The following is a 24,204-nucleotide window of genomic DNA, read 5'->3' on the forward strand; positions in this document are numbered from 1 at the left end:
AAAGTGCAACAGCTGTGTTGTGGTAAAAAAAAAGAAGACATATATGGTAGTCACATAGTGTCTGAATTTTACCATTAAATCATATTTGGCTGTTAAGATATCTGCTCTGTCAGTTTCAGTCTACCATTTCCTGGGTGAACTAGTTTGAAAACCAATCAGATCATCAAGGAACTAACCTTTAACCTGTTACCTTTCACTGAGATCAACAAGACATTCTATTTGATCCCTTGTACAGACAAAGCACCAATATATGTTTCCATGGAAGTCAGATGGAATAACAGCACATGTGCATTGTGTTTGCAAAATGTGTGTTTGACTAAAAACTTGAAAATCACATGCCAACTCTTCTCATTACTGCTTAGTAATGCGTTTGCAGTGTGGCACCTGCAATCTCTTTGTGTAGTTTCAATGTTTTATAGTGTAGCTTTAATGTTGTTTTAAGTTGTGGTCGTGGTGCAAGGAGCGCATGCATTAACTCTAGAGGGGAGTCCTGTGAGGGAAGGTGCGCTCCACACCGTTGGCCTGTGGGTTCCACCAGTCTGTCCACTTAACCCCCATCCTTGCTGACCGCCATTGACTACCTGTCCCTCAAATAATTGACTTTAAAATTCTCTTCCTTGTCTACAAAGCCCTAAATGACATTGGGCCTGCCTACCTGTCAGGTCTACTCCCCACTTACAAACCTCCACGCACCCTACAGTCAAGTCACGCCAAACTGCTTCATGCACCCAGGACCCGGCTCCAAACAAACGGGGACAGTGCCTTTTCCTGCCATGCACCACACCTTTGGAACTCCAAGACATCTAAGGGCTATTTAGACTTTTTTTTTTTTAAGAATCCTCTTTATCGGCTGGCCTACCCTTTATCCTAGACTTTGATTGTTGCTTTTATGGTATGGTTATATACATTTGCATTGTTTTTTAAAACCAATTTTTCTATTTTAACTTTTATTTTATGCACTTTTTGGTTATTCTTGTATATTGAAAATGGCTTTACAAATGTAATGTATTATTATTAGAATATGATCATCAGATATTGGGCTTTTAAAATAAGATACCAAAACATATCAGGGTGTTCACTCTTGGATGTGTAAATTAAGTGCAGTGTCCTTCCCTTTTTTAGGTTTCCTGCTGCAAACCTGCATCCCAACACCTGGTGCCAGTGCTCTACCTGGATGAATTCAACACACTGATCATCTCCTCTGTGTATCTGACCCAGGACTGCAGCTGCACACCAGCCATCAACCCACATCGCTGGCTTTTATCCAGCTGCAGAAGCAGTGGGTAATTGCAGACAGCTGCGTCTCCTGACGAGAGGGCGGGACCAGAGCTCCAATCCGCAATGGGGCCGACCAATCAGCTGCTTGGGGGAATCCAGGAAGCCATTTTCCTGAAATACACACATACATATACACGAGCCCACAACACAGACACTGGGGAACGTATCACTTGTGAAATATTCATTATTTAGAGAAGAATGTTAAAACATGCAGGCACCAGAGACATTGTTTCTGTATTATTTCTAAAATTCAAAAGGTTTGTATTACTGATGTATTAATTTTGTGGCAGTAACAGTAGCTCTCTGCTAGGTCAACAATGTAGAAACATTGGATTTGTATTACTAGTTTTATTACTCATTTTGACAGTCTGTATAAATTCACATAAGGCATTTTATGTTGCATGAATTAATCAAAATTAAATTAGCTTTATTTAAATATAATCATGTTCACCACTCTAAAACACTAGACTCAATGTGTGTGGACATAATCATAATTCATATTTCCAAATAACATTTTGGGTAAAAAATATATACATTTGATCACCTAAAAAAATACATGACAAACAACTCATGGAATAAAACATTTAAAAAAGGCACTTTTAATGCAGAAAATCTCTGCTCTGCCCTTTCTGGACAACAACATAATCATGGTTTTGGTCCACGACTCAGCATTATTCATTGCTATGGCAGCCCTGGAAACACAGGAAACAGAAGGTTAAATCAACAACCACAATGATGCTTTGCCTGTCAAACAAATGTTTTGATCTGCAACATCAGTGATGTGCGCATGACCATACATAATGCAGTAGGTCTAATTTACAGAACTTTACACCATAGTATAGAACATTGAGAATGGACATATGCTTAGTTAGTAGGGCAATGGGGTTAATATAATTCCATTATATAAAGCATACTGTAAGTAATCAACTATTACTAATTACTAACTGTAACCAACTATATTGTAAGTAAACATTGTGTATTGTATTGGGACTAGGGCTGTCAAACAATTTAAAACAATAAATTGCAGAATTTGCTGTGATAAATCACAATTAATCGCAAATTAAGAATTTTTATTTTTACCCCTTTTTCGTGGTATCCAATTGTTTTTAGTAGCTACTATCTTGTCTCATCGCTACAACTCCCGTACGGGCTCGGGAGAGACGAAGGTTGAAAGTCATGCGTCCTCCAATACACAACCCAACCAAGCCGCACTGCTTCTTAACACAGAGCGCATCCAACCCGGAAGCCAGCCGCACCAATGTGTCGGAGGAAACGCCGTGCACCTGGCAACCTTGGTTAGCACGCACTGCGCCCGACCCGCCACAGGAGTCGCTGGTGTGCGATGAGACAAGGATATCCCTACCGGCCAAGCCCTCCCTAACCTGGATGACGCTAGGCCAATTGTGCATCGCCCCACGGACCTCCCGGTCGTGGCCGGTTACGACAGAGCCTGGGCGCGAACCCAGGGTCTCTGGTGGCACAGCTGGCGCTGCAGTACAGCGCCCTTAACCACTGCGCCACCCGGGAGGCCGCAAATGAAGAATTTGCTCAAATTGGAGCTGTAAATTAAGATCTGTTTTTTATACAGATGTCAATATTCTTGTAATGCTGTCTTGATTTTGTCCAGCGTAACGGTTAGCAAAATCAGGTTAATTTATAAAGCACACTTTCTTTAACCTCGATGAGTATGTTTACATGGACATTAATACAACTGATTATGCAATAGTCATGTAAACACCTTACTCTGCTCATCTTAAATCGGTGTAAGGTCAGAATGGAAGTGGGCATAAGCTGATTATTATTATTTATTTTTTTTACTTTCTAATTATTAGGACATCTAAACACCTTCATCTGCATTCCAGCCGTGTATCTGATCTGCACATGTGCTAGCACCAGCCAAGCGAGCCTCCCTTTTTAGCTCAGTGAAGTGAGTTGGGAACAACTGAATGTATGAGTCTTAAAAGTAGTTCACATACAAACTTTATATGTCCGTACTCAGAATCAAATATGCTTCTCAAAAATAACATGGTCGCTGTGGTAGAACGTTTATTTTAAATGACGATTTTCTGCTTTTAAGAGTGTGCCATCAGGTAGCCTGATTTCAGATGTGTCCATGCAAACAGGATAATTAGGGAAATCTTTCTTCTTGCAAAGCATGTAAACGTTTAAATTGAATTATTATATTAATCTGACTATCCACATTAATCACATTATTGTGTGCATGTAACCATACTCAACGTCAACTTGTTTTAACATCGCATTGTTTTAGCTGTATAGATTATGTATTTTGGTTGTTTTCAGAGGATTTTCAATGCTTTCCGACAATGCCATTAATCACGATACACTGACATTACAAAAAGTTAACTGATGAACTATGACAGCCCTAAATGGGACACAACTGAGAGCCAATGATTAGACATGTCAGTAGTTTCATTACCTCTGGTCTGACCTCTGTGTTGTATTTCTCAGGGCTGGCTGCACTCATTGTTGTTGTGAAAACAGTAATCCTGAGAAACAAGGAACATGTTTTTAATATAAGACTGTCCCATCTACCCACAGAAAGTTATATGAAACATACAAATCTCAGTTAGTGCATGTATGGGTAAAATGGAAACCTACTTAAATACAAGTGTGACATGAAAATCTTCAAAACAGGGACAATTCTACTCAGATCTTCAGTGACAACATACTACAGCCATTTTTTCAGACAGTTTCATAACAGAGGCCTATTAACTTTATTGCTGTGGTAAGGCAAAGGGAAGTGAAAGCAATGTTCGTTGCACAAGAACCCTCCCTCCTGCTTCTCACACAGTGATTCAAACTGGGGAATGCCACAGAGAGAAATGAGGACATAATAAACAAACTTTTTCTTCCTTACCTGTTACATACTGGGTTCATTGACAGGACCTGGGAGACAAAATTACTGATTTAAGATGCTTAAACCATTTATTTAAAAATAAATACATTTATACAGTGCATTCAGGCACCTTTTCTTAAAAAAAAATATAAAAAAATAAAAACGTATTTACATAATTATTCAGACCCTTTGCTATGAGACTCAAAAGAGTCCACCTGTGGTAAATTCAATTGAATGGACATGATTTGGAAAGGCACACACCTGTCTATATAAAAAGGTCCCACAGTTGACAGTACGTCAGAGGAAAAACAACAAGCTATGAAGTCGAAGGAATTGTCAGTAGAGCTCTGAGACAGAATTGTGTCGAGGCAGAGATCTAGGGAAGGGTACCAAAAAATGTCTGCAGCATTAAAGGTCCCCAAGAACACAGTGGCCTCCATCATTCTTAAATGGAAGAAGTTTGGAACCACCAAGACTTCCTAAAGCTGGCCGCCCAGCCAAACTGAGCAATCAGGGAAGAAGGGCCTTGGTCAGGGAAGTAACCAAGAACCTGAATGTCACTCTGACAGAGCTCCAGAGTTCCTCTGCGGAGATGGGAGAACCTTCCAGAAGGACAACCATCTCTGCAGCACTCCACCAATCAGAGATCCTTGATGAAAACCTGCTCCAGAGCGCTCAGGACCTGACTGGGGCCAAGGTTCACCTTCCAACAGGACAATTACCCTAAGCACACAGCCAACCAGTCTCTGAATGTCTGTGAGTGGCCCAGCCAGAGCCCGGACTTGAATCCGATCTAACATCTCTGGAGAGACCTGAAAATAGCTGTGCAGTGACGCTCCCCATACAACCTGACAAGGCTTGAGAGGATCTGCAGAGAATGGGAGAAACTCCCCAAATACAGGTGTGCCAAGCTTGTAGTGTCATACCCAAGAAGACTCAAGGCTGTAATCACTGCCAATGGTGCTTCAACAAAGTACTGAGTAAAGGGTCTGAATACTTATGTAAACGTGATTTCATTTTTTTTTATATATAATACAAAGTTTTGGCTTTGTCATTATTATTCCACAAAATGTGGAAGTCAGGGGGTCTGAATACTTTCCGAATGCACTGTATTTCTGAATTTGCTATTAGGATAACTTTAGTCAAAAAAAATTGTCAATGATACAGTATAACATTGTCAAATGTAATACTATCTAAACAAATATTCAGCAATAACATACAGCCATCCACTTGCCTTATACATTGTATCCATATTGATATTATCTTGACCAGTTGCATTTAATGCTTTGTTGGCTGCATCTCTGGAAGAAAGATACACAAGCCATCCATTCACATGAAATCAATGAAAATATAATTATGGAGTCATGTAAAGTGAGCAGTATGCTTACCTGCGATGATCCTTTGCAGGAGGCGGCAGCCAGTGATCGAAGTTGGTCTCTACTCTGAACCACCTATAGTAGGAAAGGACACTACACTTCATTTACACATTCAAGAGTAAACACCCCGATACATTTTGGCATCTTATTTTAAAAGCCCAATATCTGCTGATAGTATTATAAAACATTTGTTTATTATTGTATAATGAAAAGCAAATTAGTGCATAAAATAAAAGTTAATAGAAAAAATATATACACAGTGGGGCAAAAAAGTATTTAGTCAGCCATCAATTGTGCAAGTTCTCCCACTTAAAAAGATGAGAGGCCTGTAACTTTCATCATAGGTACACTTCAACTATGACAGACAAAATGAGAAGAAAAAAAAAATCCAGAAAATCACATTGTAGGATTTTTAATGAATTCATTTGCAAATTATGGTGGAAAATAAGTATTTGGTCACCTACAAACAAGCAAGATTTCTGGCTCTCACAGACCTGTAACTTCTTCTTTAAGAGGCTCCTCTGTCCTCCACTCGGAGGACAGTTACCTTTATTAATGGAACCTGTTTGAACTTGTTATCAGTATAAAAGACACCGGTCCACAACCTCAAACAGTCACACTCCAAACTCCACTATGGCCAAGACCAAAGAGCTGTCAAAGGACACCAGAAACAAAATTGTAGAACTGCACCAGGCTGGGAAGACTGAATCTGCAATAGGTAAGCAGCTTGGTTTTAAGAAATCAACTGTGGGAGCAATTATTAGGAAATGGAAGACATACAAGACCACTGATAATCTCCCTCGATCTGGGGCTCCACGCAAGATCTCACTCCGTGGGGTCAAAAGGATCACAAGAACGGTGAGCAAAAATCCCAGAACCACACGGGGGGACCTAGTGAATGACCTGCAAAGAGCTGGGACCAAAGTAACAAAGCCTACCATCAGTAACACACTACGCCGCCAGGGACTCAAATCCTGCCATGCCAGACGTGTCCCCCTGCTTAAGCCAGTACATGTCCAGGCCCGTCTGAAGTTTGCTAGAGAGCATTTGGATGATCCAGAAGAAGATTGGGAGAATGTCATATGGTCAGATGAAACCAAAATATAACTTTTTGGGAAAAACTCAACTCGTCGTGTTTGGAGGACAAAGAATGCTGAGTTGCATCCAAAAAACACCATACCTACTGTGAAGCATGGGGGTGGAAACATCATGCTTTGGGGCTGTTTTTCTGCAAAGGGACCAGGACGACTGATCCGTGTAAAGGAAAGAATAAATGGGGCCATGTATCGTGAGATTTTTAGTGAAAACCTTCCATCAGCAAGGGCATTGAAGATGAAACATGGCTGGGTCATTCAGCATGACAATGATCCCAAACACACCGCCCGGGCAACGAAGGAGTGGCTTTGTAAGAAGCATGTCAAGGTCCTGGAGTGGCCTAGCCAGTCTCCAGATCTCAACCCCATAGAAAATCTTTGGAGGGAGTTGAAAGTCCATGTTGCCCATCAACAGCCCCAAAACATCACTGCTCTAGAGGAGATCTGCATGAAGGACTGGGCCAAAATACCAGCAACAGTGTGTGAAAACCTTGTGAAGACTTACAGAAAACGTTTGACCTCTGTCATTGCCAACAAAGGGTATATAACAAAGTATTGAGATAAACTTTTGTTATTGACCAAATACTTATTTTCCACCATAATTTGCAAATTAATTCATAAAAAAATCCTACAATGTGATTTTCTGGATTTTTCTTCTAATTTTGTCTGTCATAGTTGAAGTGTACCTATGATGAAAATTACAGGCCTCTCATCTTTTTAAGTGGGAGAACTTGCACAATTGGTGACTGACTAAATACTTTTCCCCCCACTGTATACATAACCATATCATAAAAGCAACAAAGTCTAGGAGGAAGGGTAGACCAGCCGATAAAGAGGAATCTTAAGGCCTGCTTGAAAAGCCCCAACAGTCTGAACAGCCCTGAGATTGTCAGGATGGAGTTCCAAAGACATGGTGGGTGGGAGGAAAAGGCACGGTCCCCCATGGTTCTGCTCTGGGTTCTGGGCCGATGCCATTAAGGGCTTTGTAGACCAAGAGGAGAATGTTAAAGTCAATTCTTTGAAGAAGACAGGTAGTCAATGGAGGTCAGCAAGGATGGGGGTGATGTGAGCAGACTTTTTTGTTTGTGTCAGAAACCTTGCAGCACTGAATGAGCTGTAATTTATGAATTGAGTTCGCAGGCAGGCCCTCCAAGTACTGCATTCCCATAATCAATTCTGGAGAAAACTAATGCATGGATAAGCTTTTCTGTGTCAGAAGTGGTGAGAGAGGGTCTTAGGGAGATGTTCTTCAGGTGAAAGAATTGCGTTTTACAGTCTAATGTGGGCATTAAAGAAGAGAGCAGGGTCAAATATCAAATCCAGGTTGGTTATGAATGAGGAGAGGGGGGGAATGATGTGGCCTTCTATGGCAGAGTGGATGCTGCAGGATTTGGTGATCTGCTGGGGGTTGCTTATCAGCATTGCATCGGTCTTGGTACTGTTGAGTTGGAGGAAGTTGTTCTTCATCCAAGGTTGACAAAGCAGATGTGTCAGGCTTGGTTTTAATGTACACCTGTGTGTCATCTGTGTAGCAGTGGAATTGGACACTGTGCTGTCTGAAGATCTGGCCAAGTGGGCGCATGTAGAGCTGGAAGAAAATGGGTCCTAGCATCGACCCTTGTGGGACACCGCAGGTTATGGTGGACATTGAGGATTACGCACTGCTTGTGGTTAGAGGTGAACCAGTTTAGGGCAGTCCCACAGATGGCAGTGTTCCCTGTGAGGCACTGCAGTGGAATGATTTGATCTACTGTTTCAAAAGCAGCACTGAGGTCCAGAAGAATTAAGATGGTGGGGGAATACTGTATCTGCTGCCACGAGCAGGTCATTAACAGCATTCAGTACTGTGCATGGGTCTGAAGCTGGTCTGGAGCGCCTCATAAAGCTTGTTAGTGCTGAGGTGTGAGTGAAGTTGAGTTGCCAACATCTTCTCCAGGACTTTTTTTAAAACTCAGACAAAACAGTTGCTAGTTCTAAGTCCCAAGAAACAAATATATCTTCTGTTGGATCTGACAATTAATATTGATGATTGTATAGTCGTCTCAAATTAAACTGTGAAGGACCTAGGCGTTACTCTGGACCCTAATCTCTCTTTTGACTAACAAATCAAGACTATTTCAAGGGCAGCTTTTTTCCATCTACATAACATTACAAAAATCTGAACATTTCTGTCCAAAAATGATGCAGAAAAATGTATCCACGCTTTTGTCACTTCTAGATTAGATTACTGCAAAGCTCTACTTTCCGGCTACCTGGATAAAGCACTAAATCAAGTTCAGTTAGTGCTAAACACGGCTACTAGAATCTTGACTAGAACCCCAAAATTGTATCATATTACCCCAGTGCTAGCCTCTCTACACTGGCTTTTTGTTAAGGCTTGGGCTGATTTCAAGGTTTTACTCTGAACTTTCAGAGCATTACATGGGCTTGCTCCTACCCATCTTTCCGATTTGGTCCTGCCGTACATACCTATATGTACACTACGGTCACAAGATGCAGGCCTCCTTGTCCCTAGAATTTCTAAGCAAACAGCTGGAGGCAGGGCTTTCGCCTATAGAACTCAATTTTTATGGAATGGTCTGCCTATCCATGTGAGAGATGCAGACTCGGTCTCGACCTTTAAGTCTTTATTGAAGACTCATCTCTTCAGTAGGTCCTATGATTGAGTGTAGTCTGGCCTAGGGGTGTGAAGGTGAACGGAAAGACACTGGAGCGACGAATCGCCCTTGCTGTCTGCCTGGCCCGTTCCCCTCTCTCCACTGGGATTCTCTGCCTCTAACCCTATTACAGGGGCTGAGCCACTGGCTTACTGGTGCGCTTCCATGCCGTCCCTAGGAGGGGTGCGTCACTTGAGTGGGTTGAGTCACTGACGTGATCTTCCTGTCCAGGTTGGCGCCCCCCTCGGGTTAGTGCCGTGGGGGAGATCTTCGTGGGCTATACTCGGCCTTGTCTCAGGGTAGTAAGTTGGTGGTTTGAAGATATCCCTCTAGTGGTGTGGGGGCTGTGCTTTGGCAAAGTGGGTGGGGTTATATCCTGCCTGGTTGGCCCTGTCCGGGGATATTGTCGGGTGGGGCCACAGTGTCTCCCGACCCCTCCTGTCTCAGTCTCCAGTATTTATGCTGCAATAGTTTGTGTGTCAGGGGGCTAGGGTCAGTCTGTATATCTGGAGTATTTCTCCTGTCTTATCCGGTGTCCTGTGTGAATTTAAGTATGCTTCGTCTAATTATTTTGCTCTCGGAGGACCTGAGCCCTAGGACCATGCCTCAGGACTATCTGGCCTGATGACTCTTTGCTGTCCCCAGTCCACCCGGTCGTGTTGCTGCTCCAGTTTCAACTGTTCTGGCTATGGAACCCTGACCTGTTCACCGGATGTGCTACCTTGTCCTGGACCTGCTGTCTCTAACTCTGAATGATCGGTTATGAAAAGCCAACTGACATTTACTCCTGAGGTGCTGACCTGTTGCACCCTCTACAACCACTGTGATTGTGATTATTATTATTATTATTATTATTATTATTATTATTATTATTATTATTATTATTATTATTAGACCCTGCTGGTCATTTATGAACGTTTCAACATCTTGGCCATGTACTGTTATAATCTCCACCCGGCACAGCCAGAAGAGGACTGGCCACCCCTCAGAGCCTGGTTCCTCTCTAGGTTCCTGCCTTTCTAGGTAGTTTTTCCTAGCTACCGTGCTTCTACATCTGCATTGCTTGCTGTTTGGGGTTTTATGCTGGATTTCTGTATAGCACTTTGTGACATCGGCTGATGTAAAAAGGGCTTTATAAATACATTTGATTGATTGATTGACTTAATATAAAAATGGGAGGTTGGAAATATGGGTCAGACTCAATGATAACAGTTAGCATAACTCAGCTTTATAAATCTCAGCAGCTCTTAAAACAAACTAATACAATTTGTGTTATGGAAGAGACCCCTCATTTCCTACCCTCCATTTAAGGGTTCCAGAGGCCAGATATCAGCTGGGCCCTTCCTGTCCCTGGTAACCACCACTCCTTCCCCAGGCTTTACTCCGGCAATGATGTAGTACACACTTGTGATGATTGGGATTTTGGACAGCCGCATCACAGCATCCTGAAAGTCTGCTGCTTCCTCCAACGTCTGAAGAAAAACAAGAAAGGACAAGCCACAATAGTAGGTTAATAGACAAGCCATAATAGTAATTTGTGGTTAGCAAAGTGTTGATTTTTGTGGATGTTGATGGTTAAACTTCCTGATGTACCTCTCTCACCAGCCAGCTGACTGGAGATCTTTTCAGCAGGAAAGCAGAGACCCAGTTCTTCCACCAATTCCACCAGTGGTCTTCACCTGATGATAACACACTGCCTTAAATGACTGACTCACACCTTTATGGATGTGTCCTGGACAATTAGATAAAGTGAATCCTTACCACGCTGGTCACCAGAGACAGTGAATTTATTTGGACTCTGTCCGGTCCACAGCCCGACATAGCCAGCAAAAGACGTACCACGATAAGCCACCTGGAAAAGTTGAGTAATTAGGAGGGGATTTTACTTGACCCTTTTTCAGCCTAACATCACACTCCAGATTTACTTCACAGTGCCCAAACTAAGTTATCTGGCATTATCGGCTGATTGACACCGTGGCCTTGCAGAAGTGAAACTGCAGATGTAAAGGTTGAGCTGTGTAACCATGTGTAACATACCGTTCCATTTTTGAGAAAGAGAACATTGATGGTGAGATTCCGGAGTATATCATGTGGGTAGTCAAGGTTCCTGCCATGATACAAACGTCCACTTGTGTCCTGAGCTACAATACTAGTGCAAAACCTACAGATGCAATAGGAGCGTGTTAAGTCATGAGGGGGGGGGGTTCTTACAACACATACTTTCATTCTTCTTCTTTGTGCTTCTGACAACAAGAAGCTGTGACTACATTCTTGTTTCAACTGGTTGAATGGCATTTGTATCAGTAGGCCTACATGTAAAGCAGATCAGTTCATACATACGCTGATATTTCATAGGCAAAGTTGAGAAGGATGACATCGGAAAGGCTCCCTCGAAAATATGAGGCCATTCCTCTGATCTCCCCTGCGTATGGAGGAGGTACATACTTCTCCAAGGCCTCCACAATCGGAGTTACCGCATGATGCACCCATTTTGGAACAGTGGCACTGCAACAACAAAAAATATTACGTTTTGGGTGTTAATATTAATCAACACCATGGGCAAGCTTAGGCTACTCACATTGTGTCGGTCAACATACTGTATGCCTGCAGATATTCATACATATTTAAACTGCAAGCACAGATATTATGCAAACAACATATCATGGCACATTTTGTCATATTTGACATATTGAATGGTAAGTGAAAATAAATGGTTAAGTCTGATCAATGTCCATATACTGAAGTTGACGTAAAACTTCTGCAATGCAGGTTTAGGCTACATAATCAAAAGTCCTGTCCATCATGTGACATTAAAGCAAACATCTATATTTTACCGTTTGAGACAAACATTATTAAACCAACTTTTGGAGGCAACTAGAACTTCTGTAAATAGGCATTCCGCATTATTAAGCACTTACTCAATCACTTCAGCACCTGCTTTCACCAGGTAGTCGACATCAAAAACTTTAAATAGAGGCGCCCATCGCACTTCTGGGGGATCATCCAAGCTGACGTTGACCACAGCTGGAGCGAAGTCTGACTCACATGAAACGACCAGACCAAGCAGGAGCAATGTTGACAACATTGTGCCCTTTTCGCTGATATGGCAGTAGCCTAGGAACTTGTGCGTTCCAATTCAAATGGGCGCAACTTTACAGGCAACATCGTTGCAACTTCTCCATAACTTCCTGTTTCTCTTTTGGGGTAGCGCCTGTGAGCATGGTTAACTCTTTGGGGTAGCGCCTGTGAGCATGGTTAAGGGGCCATCTGCGATTGTAACATTTTCGGACATTTAAATGAATGATATATAGCAATTGATTATTGTAGAGTATATCTTACACATTGTTCATGGACTTAGTTAAACTGTAACCCCATCAGAATCCAAAATATACACTTGTTTTACTCCTTTGTAAACAAACTCTGTATAGTTTCAAAACATGGTTAAAACGTTTAATGATCTCATGGATGGTCAGTTCTTTAATCAATAGCTCTGTCTTTGAATTCCGTGGTTACAATTCTCCAGCCTCAGCCGTTTGCCAAATCTGTGGCGGGTTAACCTTTGTTGTTGTTTAAACTGCAGATTGCCGCTTCAAGGTGAGAGTATATCATCTGACAACTGCAGCAGATATGCGGTTTCCAAGTCTGGTCTGCATATAGTACGTTTTTACGTTAAATTCAACGGGAACGGTGCTATACTGCACAACCAGTTGGGGAACGCTGTTAGAATAGCCATTCCCCTTTAAATACGTCACTCATTGCTTAAAGCCACAGAGAAACCGTAGTTCGAAGTATGTTCAAGAACATACAATAACGTTTGCGGGTAACGTGTCGTTCAGTACAAACCGTTCTTCAACGTAGCAAACGTTCAAGCGAACTGAACGCACATCCGGTCTCAGAGCAAAACAGTTTCATTATAATTTTCTCATAAAAATGCCTTTTTCGTTAAGCCTACAGCAAAACAATGCTTCATAAGAAATAAATCATTGTGACTGTGATTAGAAAAAGTTACATTGACTATTTATATCGTGATGTGCTCAATCAAAAAACTAAACAATGTGAAACATTGCAGATCTTGAATGCATCCAAGTCACAAGCAAGCGTCTTTCTTTTTCCCAACGCAGTTGCGCCAAAACCACGCCCCGTTATTCAGAGGGGCGTTATACTACGCTCCCATTGGCTAGCTAGCGTTGTCTCACTCACAGGCGATCAGCGCAGAGACAGTGGCCTTCCAAGGTAAAGATGGAAAGTATAATTTAACAATTAGTTGCCAACTGTAATGCAGGCCTATTATTATCATGTTTGGTAACATTTCCACATATATTTATTTTAAGAGTTTCAATGAGTTGTAAAAATGTCTCAGAACTCTGCTGAATTCCTTCAATTGAAGGTCAGATAAGTTTAGCTAGGCTACTTAACGTTACTAGCGCGGTGTTTTAATTTGGTATATTATCATTAGTAGTCTATCAGGTAAAAGCATATGCTTATTATTCAACATTTCTCAAATATTCATTAGCTAATAATTCAGTCGAATACGCTATGCTACAGCCATTGAATCTGTCTTTGAGTGTCAAGGCACGTTAATGGCTAGCTCTGTCCACGACATTATGTTATTTTATTTTTCAATCTTGAAATACAGGGGCAAACGTTATTAATGAGTGACTGAAATTTCGCCCTACGTGATATTCACTTCCGGACTTGGAGCGCTCAGCGTTGTAAAACGCTCCTCTTAATAACGGGGCGTGGTTTTGGCTTAACTGAGTTGGGGAAAATAATTACACAACTTGGTTGTATGATGCCCTTTAATGCATAAGCTTTTACATTACTGTTGGAGCAAACGGATTGCTTGATCGCATGAACCATTCAGAGTATTGTAGATTGTGCAGGTATAGCCTAACAGTTTACAAACCTTGTGTAATTTGGTCATCACCAAGGGATAGGACATGGGAAATTCAATCAAGTTTGCTGCAAAACATGAGTTATGAAATGAAACATGACATCTGTATATAGGATTATTCCTATGCAGTGTAGCCAGAGTCTGTAGGTTCTTTTCAGTGCATGTGGTGCCTATCAGATAAAATAAAATAAATCTTCTGACATTTTTTAATTCTTGGTTTGATTTTCATAATACTGCCTTTTATATTCCTTGCGTTAGTTTACTGTCCGTTATCATTTCACAGTTGCAGAAATAATCATTTTCAGATGGATACAACACAGACAGTGTGATCAGACCTCGTGCCACACAGTCAAATTTCCCCCTAGATTAATCCTGGTTTAATTCTGTCTACTGAAGGGCCTTACAGGCAAACGCAGGAGGCAGTCTATAAAAGTAATGAACAATCAATTCATGTTTTCTCACTATTGCCTTTTGAATTTCAACAGTTCATAATCAAAATCCAAGTTCACTTTTCAGATAACAAATCTGGGGTTTTCCTCACTGAAAATGTATCATATTTCATTATGATCAGCTTTGTTATGGCTCTCTATAAAGCTGTTTGTTATGCCCATTATGAAAAGAGGTGGTGACATTGGGGTGGGTTGGTTTGTTAGTGGGATAATGAAGGGGTACACACTGCCATCTACTGTGTAAATAGACCTCTTGTAAATGTCCATTCAATGCACACAGGTCATGTCCTTTTTTGGCCTTTCTAGTATGTGTCTGAAACATTTATAAGTGAACCATCCAATTAACACTTTATGAATCAAAATCCTAAAGGCTACTACGGGTTAAACGTACCAAACTATGAAAATGTCTGCACTCACTACTGTTAAGTTGCTCTGGATAAGAGCGTCTGCTAAATGACTTAAATGCAAATGGACATTTGTTGTAATAGATTAAGAACTAATGCATTTTAAGTTGGTTATGTTTCAAGCAGTTATGAAAAATGTGGGTGTTGCTACACAGTCTATTCACGTGATAAGTCGTGCTACGCCCACTGCACACCCTTGCCTGTTAAACCTGCACTGTTGTAAATGTGAATTCATGCTTTTGTAACTTATCACCGTCGGGCTATGGTTTGATTGACTCTCTGACTGTGAATGATTATATTTCATAAATTATATTTATTTTATTTGAGAGTGTATTTCCGAGTGTCAAGATGAAGATAGCCGTGCTTGGAGCCACTGGACAGACGGGACAGTATCTGGTGAACCAAGCTCTTCAGCAGGGACACTCTGTCACTGCCATTGTCAGGAACCCAGGGAAATTGACAGTGCAACATGAGAAATTAAAGGTAAATAATGTAATGTCTTGTCTGAGCTCCAACTGTATGTCTTTTTACATTTCCTCTGTAATGAACGCAGCAGCAATGTTTTTTATAGAGGCTTTATGAAGTGTGAACCTTACCCCAGGCCTGAGAGAGCCTATACCATAAAACTGCTATTTTCTCTGTTCTGTCAGGTGGTTGAGGGCAATATCTTCTCAGAAGACAGCCTAAAACCTCACTTCCAAGGACAAGATGCAGTTATATCTTGCCTGGGGTTCCCTGCATCCTTTCTCTCCGGAGTCACTGGATACACCTTGTCTATGAGGGCCGCAGTAAACGCCATGAGAGAGGCCAAAGTGAACCGCATTATCACCATGACTTCATGGTACACTGACCGTAAGTAAAGTAAAATATGACTGAGAACAAATTGAGAATGTGTTCTCAGTCAACTTACCTGGTAACTTACTTACTTAGGCCTCAATCCACCAAGGGATGAATAGAGCCTCTCTAACCTGGTAAAATAAGGGTTAAATTAACAATGCCATGACTCTATTTCGTTAGTGATCATGTTGCCTTTTTAATGTACAAAGTCAGTTGCGTGTTTTTATCATTGTGAAACAGCATTCCCTTATCTTCTTCTCATTTTCATCCCCATAGCTAACTCTGGCACACAGTCATCTTACCTCATCCGCTTCCTACTGCTGCCAATGATCCGAAGTGTCCTTAGCAATATGTTTGAGATGGAGCACTTTCTGAAGAAGACACAGGATGTTAACTGGACAATTGTCAGGCCGCCGGGTCTCAAGAATTTACCTGCCACAGGTAAGACAGACGAATAGGGTCTAGTTTAGATATATATATATATATATATATATATATATATACAGTGCCTTGAGAAAGTATTCGGCCCCCTTGAACTTTGCGACCTTTTGCCACATTTCAGGCTTCAAACATAAAGATATAAAACTGTATTTTTTTGTGAAGAATAAACAACAAGTGGGACACAATCATGAAGTGGAACGACATTTATTGGATATTTCAAACTTTTTTAACAAATCAAAAACTGAAAAATTGGGCGTGCAAAATTATTCAGCCCCTTTACTTTCAGTGCAGCAAACTCTCTCCAGAAGTTCAGTGAGGATCTCTGAATGATCCAATGTTGACCTAAATGACTAATGATGATAAATACAATCCACCTGTGTGTAATCAAGTCTCCGTATAAATGCACCTGCACTGTGATAGTCTCAGAGGTCCGTTAAAAGCGCAAAGAGCATCATGAAGAACAAGGAGCACACCAGGCAGGTCCGAGATACTGTTGTGAAGAAGTTTAAAGCCGGATTTGGATACAAAAAGATTTCCCAAGCTTTAAACATCCCAAGGAGCACTGTGCAAGCGATAATATTGAAATGGAAGGAGTATCAGACCACTGCAAATCTACCAATACCTGGCCGTCCCTCTAAACTTTCAGCTCATACAAGGAGAAGACTGATCAGAGATGCAGCCAAGAGGCCCATGATCACTCTAGAAGAACTGCAGAGATCTACAGCTGAGGTGGGAGACTCTGTCCATAGGACAACAATCAGTCGTATATTGCACAAATCTGGCCTTTATGGAAGAGTGGCAAGAAGAAAGCCATTTCTTAAAGATATCCATAAAAAGTGTTGTTTAAAGTTTGCCACAAGCCACCTGGGAGACACACCAAACATGTGGAAGAAGGTGCTCTGGTCAGATGAAACCAAAATTGAACTTTTTGGCAACAATGCAAAACGTTATGTTTGGCGTAAAAGCAACACAGCTGAACACACCATCCCCACTGTCAAACATGGTGGTGGCAGCATCATGGTTTGGGCCTGCCTTTCTTCAGCAGGGACAGGGAAGATGGTTAAAATTGATGGGAAGATGGATGGAGCCAAATACAGGACCATTCTGGAAGAAAACCTGATGGAGTCTGCAAAAGACCTGAGACTGGGACGGAGATTTGTCTTCCAACAAGACAATGATCCAAAACATAAAGCAAAATCTACAATGGAATGGTTCAAAAATAAACATATCCAGGTGTTAGAATGGCCAAGTCAAAGTCCAGACCTGAATCCAATCGAGAATCTGTGGAAAGAACTGAAAACTGCTGTTCACAAATGCTCTTCATCAAACCTCACTGAGCTCGAGCTGTTTTGCAAGGAGGAATGGGAAAAAATGTCAGTCTCTCGATGTGCAAAACTGATAGAGACATACCCCAAGCGACTTACAGCTGTAATCGCAGCAAAAGGTGGCGCTACAAAGTATTAACTTAAGGGGGCTGAATAATTTTGCACGCCCAATTTTTCAGTTTTTGATTTGTTAAAAAAGTTTGAAATATCCAATAAATGTCGTTCCACTTCATGATTGTGTCCCACTTGTTGTTGATTCTTCACAAAAAAATACAGTTTTATATCTTTATGTTTGAAGCCTGAAATGTGGCAAAAGGTCGCAAAGTTCAAGGGGGCCGAATACTTTCGCAAGGCACTGTATGTGTGTGTATATATATATATGTGTATATATTGTGTTGTTTAAGTGTTCCCCCAAAAAATAAAGGGAACACTTAAACAACACAATGTAACTCCAAGTCAATCACACTTCTGTGAAATCAAACTGTCCACTTAGGAAGCAACACTGATTGACAATACATTTCACATGCTGTTGTGCAAATGGAATAGACAACAGGTGGAAATTATAGGCAATTAGCAAGACACCCCCAATAAAGGAGTGGTTCTGCAGGTGGTGACCACAGACCACTTCTCAGTTCCTATGCTTCCTGGCTGATGTTTTGGTCACTTTTGAATGCTGGCGGTGCTTTCACTCTAGTGGTAGCATGAGACGGAGTCTACAACCCACACAAGTGGCTCAGGTAGTGCAACTCATCCAGGATGGCACATCAATGCGAGCTGTGGCAAGAACGTTTGCTGTGTCTGTCAGCGTAGTGTCCAGAGCATGGAGGCGCTACCAGGAGACAGGCCAGTACATCAGGAGACGTGGAGGAGGCCGTAGGAGGGCAACAACCCAGCAGCAGGACTGCTACCTCCGCCTTTGTGCAAGGAGAAGCAGGAGGAGAACTGCCAGAGCCCTGCAAAATGACCTCCAGCAGGCCACAAATGTGCATGTCTGCTCAAACGGTCAGAAACAGACTCCATGAGGGTGGTATGAGGGCCCAACGTCCACAGGGCCCAACGTTACAGCCCAACACCGTGCAGGACGTTTGGCATTTGCCAGAGAACACCAAGATTGGCAAATTCACCACTGGCGCCCTGTGCTCTTCACAGATGAAAGCAGGTTCACACTGAGCACATGTGACAGACGTGACAGAGTCTGGAGACGCCGTGGAGAACGTTCTGCTGCCTGCAACATCCTCCAGCATGACCGGTTTGGCGGTGGGTCAGTCATGGTGTGGAGTGGCATTTCTTTGGGGGGGCCGCACAACCCTCCATGTGCTCACCAGAGGTAGCCTGACTGCCATTAGGTAGCGAGATGAGATCCTCAGACCCCTTGTGCTGATGCGGTTGGCCCTGGGTTCCTCCTAATGCAAGACAATGCTAGACCTCATGTGGCTGGAGTGTGTCAGCAGTTCCTGCAAGAGGAAGGCATTGATGCTATGGACTGGCCCGCCCGTTCCCCAGACCTGAATCCAATTGAGCACATCTGGGACATCATGTCTCGCTCCATCCACCAACGCCACGTTGCACCACAGACTGTCCAGGAGTTGGTGGATGCTTTAGTCCAGGTCTGGGAGGAGATCCCTCAGGAGACCATCCGCCACCTCATCAGGAGCATGCCCAGGCGTTGTAGGGAGGTCATACAGGCACGTGGAGGCCACACACACTACTGAGCCTCATTTTGACTTGTTTTAAGGACATTACATCAAAGTTGGATCAGCCTGTAGTGTGGTTTTCCACTTTCATTTTGAGTGTGACTCCAAATACAGACCTCCATGGGTTGATAAATTTGATTTCCATTGATAATTTTTGTGTGATTTTGTTGTCAGCACTTTCAACTATGTAAAGAAAAAAGTATTTAATAAGAATATTTCATTCATTCAGATCTAGGATGTGTTATTTTAGTGTTCCCTTGATTTTTTTGAGCAGTGTGTGTGTGTATATATATATATATATATATATATGTATATATATATATATATATATATATATATATATATATATATGTATATATATATATATATATATATGTGTGTATATATATATATATATATATATATATATATGTATATATATATATATGTATGTATATACAAATGTATGTGGACAACCCTTCAAATTATTCGATTTGGCTATTTCAGCCACACCCGTAGCTGACCGGTGTATAAAATCGAGCACACAGCCATGCAATCTCCATAGACAAACATTGGCAGTAGAATGGCCTTACTGAAGAGCTCGGTGACTTTCAAAGTGGCACCGTTATAGCATGCAACCTTTCCAACAAGTCAGTTTGTCAAATATCTGCCTTGCTAAAGCTGCACCGGTCGACTGTAAGTACTGTTATTGTGAAGTGGAAAATTCTAGGAGCAACAACAGCTCAGCCGCGAACTGGTATACCACACAAGCTTACTGAACGGGACCGCCGAGTGCTGAAGCACATAGCATGTATAAATCATCTGCCCACGGTTGCAACACTCACTACTGAGTTCCAAATTGCCTTTGGAAGTGACGTCATGAAATGGGTATCCCTAGCCAAGCAGCCACACACAAGCCTAAGATCACCATATGCAATGCCAAGCATTGGCAGGAGTGGTGTAAAGCTTCTCTGGAGTGATGAATCATGCTTCACCGTGTGGCAGTCCAATGGCAAATCTGGGTTTGGCGGATGCCAGGAGAACGTTACCTGCCCCAATGCATAGTGCCAACTGTAAAGTTTGGTGGAGGAGGAATAATGGTCTTGGGCTGTTTTCCATGGTTCGGGCTAGGCCCCTTAGTTCCAGTGAAGGGAAATCTTAACGCTACAGCATACAATGGAATTCTAGAAGATTCTGTGCTTCCAACTTTGTGGCAACAGTTTGGGGAAGACCCTTTCCTGTTTCAGCATGACATTGCCCCCATGCACAAAGCGAGGTCAATACAGAAATAGTTTGTCGAGATCAGTGTGGAAGAACTGACTGGCCTGCACAGTGCCCTGACCTCAACTCCATCAAACACCTTTAGGATGAATTGGAACGCAGACTGTGAGACAGACCTAATTTCCCTACATCAGTGCCCGACCTCACTAATGTTCTTGTGGCTGAATGGAAGCAAGTCCCTGCAGCAATGTTCCAACATCTAGTGGAAAGCCTTCCCAGAAGAGTGGAGGCTCTTAAAGCAGCAAAAGGGTAACCGTCTCCATATTAATGCCCATGATTTTGGAATAAGATGTTCGATGAGCAGGTGTCCACATACACCTGCTCACAATGTTGTGTATACTGTATTATTTAGCTGGGTTAAAGGCCAAGTGCAGTCAAAAACATGATTTTCTGTGTTTTATATTTCCACACAATGAGGTTGGAATAATACTGTGAAATTGTGAAAATGATCATAATGCCCTTTTAGTGTAAGAGCTACTTGAACAGACTGTTGTGGTGGAATGGAGTTTTGGCCTGCCTGGTGATATCAGTTGGTAGTACAATTAGTCAATTGAGTTTTGGCCTGCCTGGTGACTTCAGTAGGCAGTAAATTATAAAATAGACCGATAAGAAAGAGAGTTCCAAACCTATTTGCCAATATCAGCTAGTTTTCAGTTTTCCCCTCTCCACTCAGAACACTCTGACAGTCCTAGCAAAATTCTTGCTTGAGAAATTGCTCTTTTTGACCATTTTAATTGAAAAGAATCACTGTAAGCTGCTTAATTGTTACCAAGAAATTATTTGATATTGAGATGAAAACTGTTGCATTGCACCTTTAAAAGATTGTTCTAAAAGACTCCAACATTTTAATTGTTACAGGATTCATTTTGTCATACAGTATGCATGTTTCTAATATATTGACTTACAGTAATCACGTAAGTCATCACGTTAGACTGAACCACTTTCAGGTTCAGCAGTAACCCTCCCTGGCTAGCTCTTTACACTCGTACCCATATACAGGTTGAAAATGACATTTGTACACTGATAAGATGATAATCTTGTTTATCCTGTACTGCCCATCGGTCGCTTCATCAGCTGGCATGGAATCTCACTGCTATGCTGTTGACACCAAGCTGCATATAAAAACTGCTCCAAGTCCCTCTGATGCATGTGCCCATCTGAACACCTTCCTTGAGGAGATAAAGGCATGGGCAATGCAAAACATCCTTTAACTGAACAGCAGCAAAACCGAGGCCCTACTTGTTGGCACCCCCTACCAGGTCCAGCACTCACCAATAACAGACCTCACCATTGTAGGACAGAATATCACTCTCTCCCCCTTAGTTTCCAATATGGATGTAAAACTTGATTCCTCCCTGAACTTTGACAGCCACATCAAACAACTGTGTAAATCGTCATTCTATCACCTCAAGAACTTTGCCAAACTCCGTCCCACCCTCACTCAGTCTGATGCAGAGAAGCTCGTCCATGCCTTTATTTCCTCAAGGCTGGACTACTGCAACACACTCTTCATCGGGATCCCAGGCAGGAGTCTCCAGAAGCTCCAATACATCCTGAACAGCGCTGCCAGGATCCTGATGAGAGTGCAGAAACACCATCACATGACCCCCATCCTAGCGTCTCTACACTAGCTCCCTGCCTCATTCTGGATTGTATTCAAAACACTCCTGCTGACTTTCCAGTGTATTCACGAAAACTGCTCTCCCTCCATAACCCCTATCAAGCGATAGCTGAGCTGTGCTCCTTAGGGGATCGGGCATTCAGCTCGACTGCCCCCATCCTCTGGAATGCCCTCCCTGCCCACCTGAAGGCACCAGACTCTGGGTTCCTTTAAAACAGGACTTAGACCTTTCTCTTTAGGAAGGCTTTCTGTTGATAGCTGTGCTCCTTGGACAGTTGCCCTGTCTAGTTATGTCCATTAATATAACATTTTTGAACTATTGTTTTTTATCATTTATTTTTTGCACTTTGAGACTATTCCATATAATGAAAAGCACTTTACAAAATACATGATTATTATTATTATTATAAGCACCTAAATTGGAATGCAGTTGCTATGAGACAATCACCCTCCTTTATGTTTCAGATGTCAGAGCTGAGGGTCTCTGCTTCACAGCGCAGTATTGGTTTTGACTGACAGCAGTTCTGAACTTGAGCACCATGCGCGGCAGAAGTTGCCCTCATCCCTTTTGCAAATGTTTTGTTTTCTGAGTGAAGGAAAATAAATAAAGAGGACTCAATGTATTTTTGAAAAATGAGACTGAAGATTATAATAAATACCGCTTTGATCTCATAAAAGCAAGCCAATGTGTCAACGTTTATGAGCACTATGCTTGATGTACAGTTACAAGATGACATGGCGTCTTACCCTGAATTGTTCTGAACAGAATGAGCCTATTTTTGTTGTATTGTGAAGAAATTTGGCAGGGAACACGCATCTGAATGCAGTTGTGATTCTATCCTATTCGGACCAAAATTACCGTCTGCTTCTCTGAATTGCCTCGTGAAAGCTCGTATTTTGTAACTTAGCTAGCCGCGTCGGCAATAGAACACACTTTCAAATGATGCCCACCTGACTCAGATTGCGATTTATAATGGACCGTTTCTGGAATGCGTAAACAACAAGAGTAATTGTGTGATGGCGGGGATGCAGAGCTCTGTTCCAAACAAAACAATTACAAGTGTGCTTGCTCTAGTTCCTCAACAGCACAGCTATGGGTGTTCAAAATAGCACCTTATTGTTGAAGACTCTTTGAGTCATAAAAGTATATTGAAATTACATAGGAACTCTGCACACTATAGAGAGGTGTGTGGCCACTTGGAAACACCAGTTAGACCTCTCACTCAAACCCTTGTCATTGTTTAGTCTTATGTTGCACCTACCCCAAATTACCATGAATATTCTTATGTTACTGAATGTATCCAGAGTATTTTCAGATTTGGTTGATCAACAAATGCGGCACCAAGTACAGTAAATGTAAAGTGCACATAAAATCAGAAGCGTAATGTTTGGACTCGATGTTAGACAGCTCGATGTCAGACAGCTAATCTGTTTTGTGTCAGATTAGCTGTTTTGTCCTCATTTTAGGCTAATGATTTTCCCATAATCTCCAAACTTTTCCCTTTGATTGCTACCATGGTTATGTATAAGCTTTCCATATTTCTTCTGTAAGAAACATTTCAATTTTGATCTATCCATATAGGCCAATTCCTACGAGTGTAAGGGTTTAATTTAGGGTCATAGTTCTGCTACTACCACAAGTCCCTGCACTTTTCTCAGAAGACTTAGTGAAATGGACCAATCAAAATGATGATGGGAACAAATGGATCTCTATTTACTTTGTTCTTTTCACCAGGTAAAGAGTTCCTTACCCACGAGGGCTACTTTGTTCCTGACTCCAATGGCCTGCCTGTAGGAAGTGCTGTAGGAAGGGGTGATGTGGCTCGTTTCATGCTCTTCCTCCTCAACACCGATGTCTGGTTCAACAAAGCGGTTGCCATCACAACCAAAAATGAATGAAATGCTATCAATGTTCTGTTTGCGTCAGCCTTTAATTGTAATATTGTTTACCATCGTGTGCTATTTTCATTATTGTGAACATTTTATTAAATGTAATTTCTGCTGGTTTGAGCAAAAT

At 41.9% G+C, this 24,204-nt stretch overlaps 2 protein-coding genes across 2 annotated transcripts; one reads left to right on the forward strand and one right to left on the reverse strand.

The window, feature by feature from the left end:
• Nucleotides 1–1,611: 1,611 nt before the first annotated feature.
• On the reverse strand, nt 1,612–13,385 carry LOC110525438 (N-acylethanolamine-hydrolyzing acid amidase). Its single transcript, XM_021605542.3, has 11 exons — nt 12,181–13,385; nt 11,603–11,767; nt 11,300–11,423; nt 11,024–11,114; nt 10,856–10,941; nt 10,562–10,734; nt 5,524–5,586; nt 5,370–5,436; nt 4,157–4,185; nt 3,716–3,785; nt 1,612–1,970 (listed from the first exon to the last, which is right to left on the reverse strand). Exons 1-11 carry the CDS (start codon nt 12,345–12,347, stop codon nt 1,950–1,952), a joined length of 1,056 nt encoding a protein of 351 aa, XP_021461217.1. The 5' UTR covers nt 12,348–13,385; the 3' UTR covers nt 1,612–1,949.
• Nucleotides 13,380–24,203, forward strand: LOC110525440 (flavin reductase (NADPH)). The gene is made up of 5 exons (XM_036979572.2): nt 13,380–13,495; nt 15,337–15,492; nt 15,660–15,861; nt 16,123–16,287; nt 23,923–24,203. The coding sequence occupies exons 2-5, from the start codon at nt 15,358–15,360 to the stop codon at nt 24,084–24,086; spliced, it is 666 nt and encodes a 221-aa protein (XP_036835467.1). The 5' UTR covers nt 13,380–13,495; nt 15,337–15,357; the 3' UTR covers nt 24,087–24,203.
• The last annotated feature ends 1 nt before the right edge of the window (nt 24,204 follows it).

This window comes from Oncorhynchus mykiss, chromosome 6, assembly GCF_057628025.1.
Source record: "Oncorhynchus mykiss isolate SJ-2025 chromosome 6, ASM5762802v1, whole genome shotgun sequence".
Classification (NCBI taxonomy): Eukaryota; Metazoa; Chordata; class Actinopteri; order Salmoniformes; family Salmonidae; genus Oncorhynchus; species Oncorhynchus mykiss.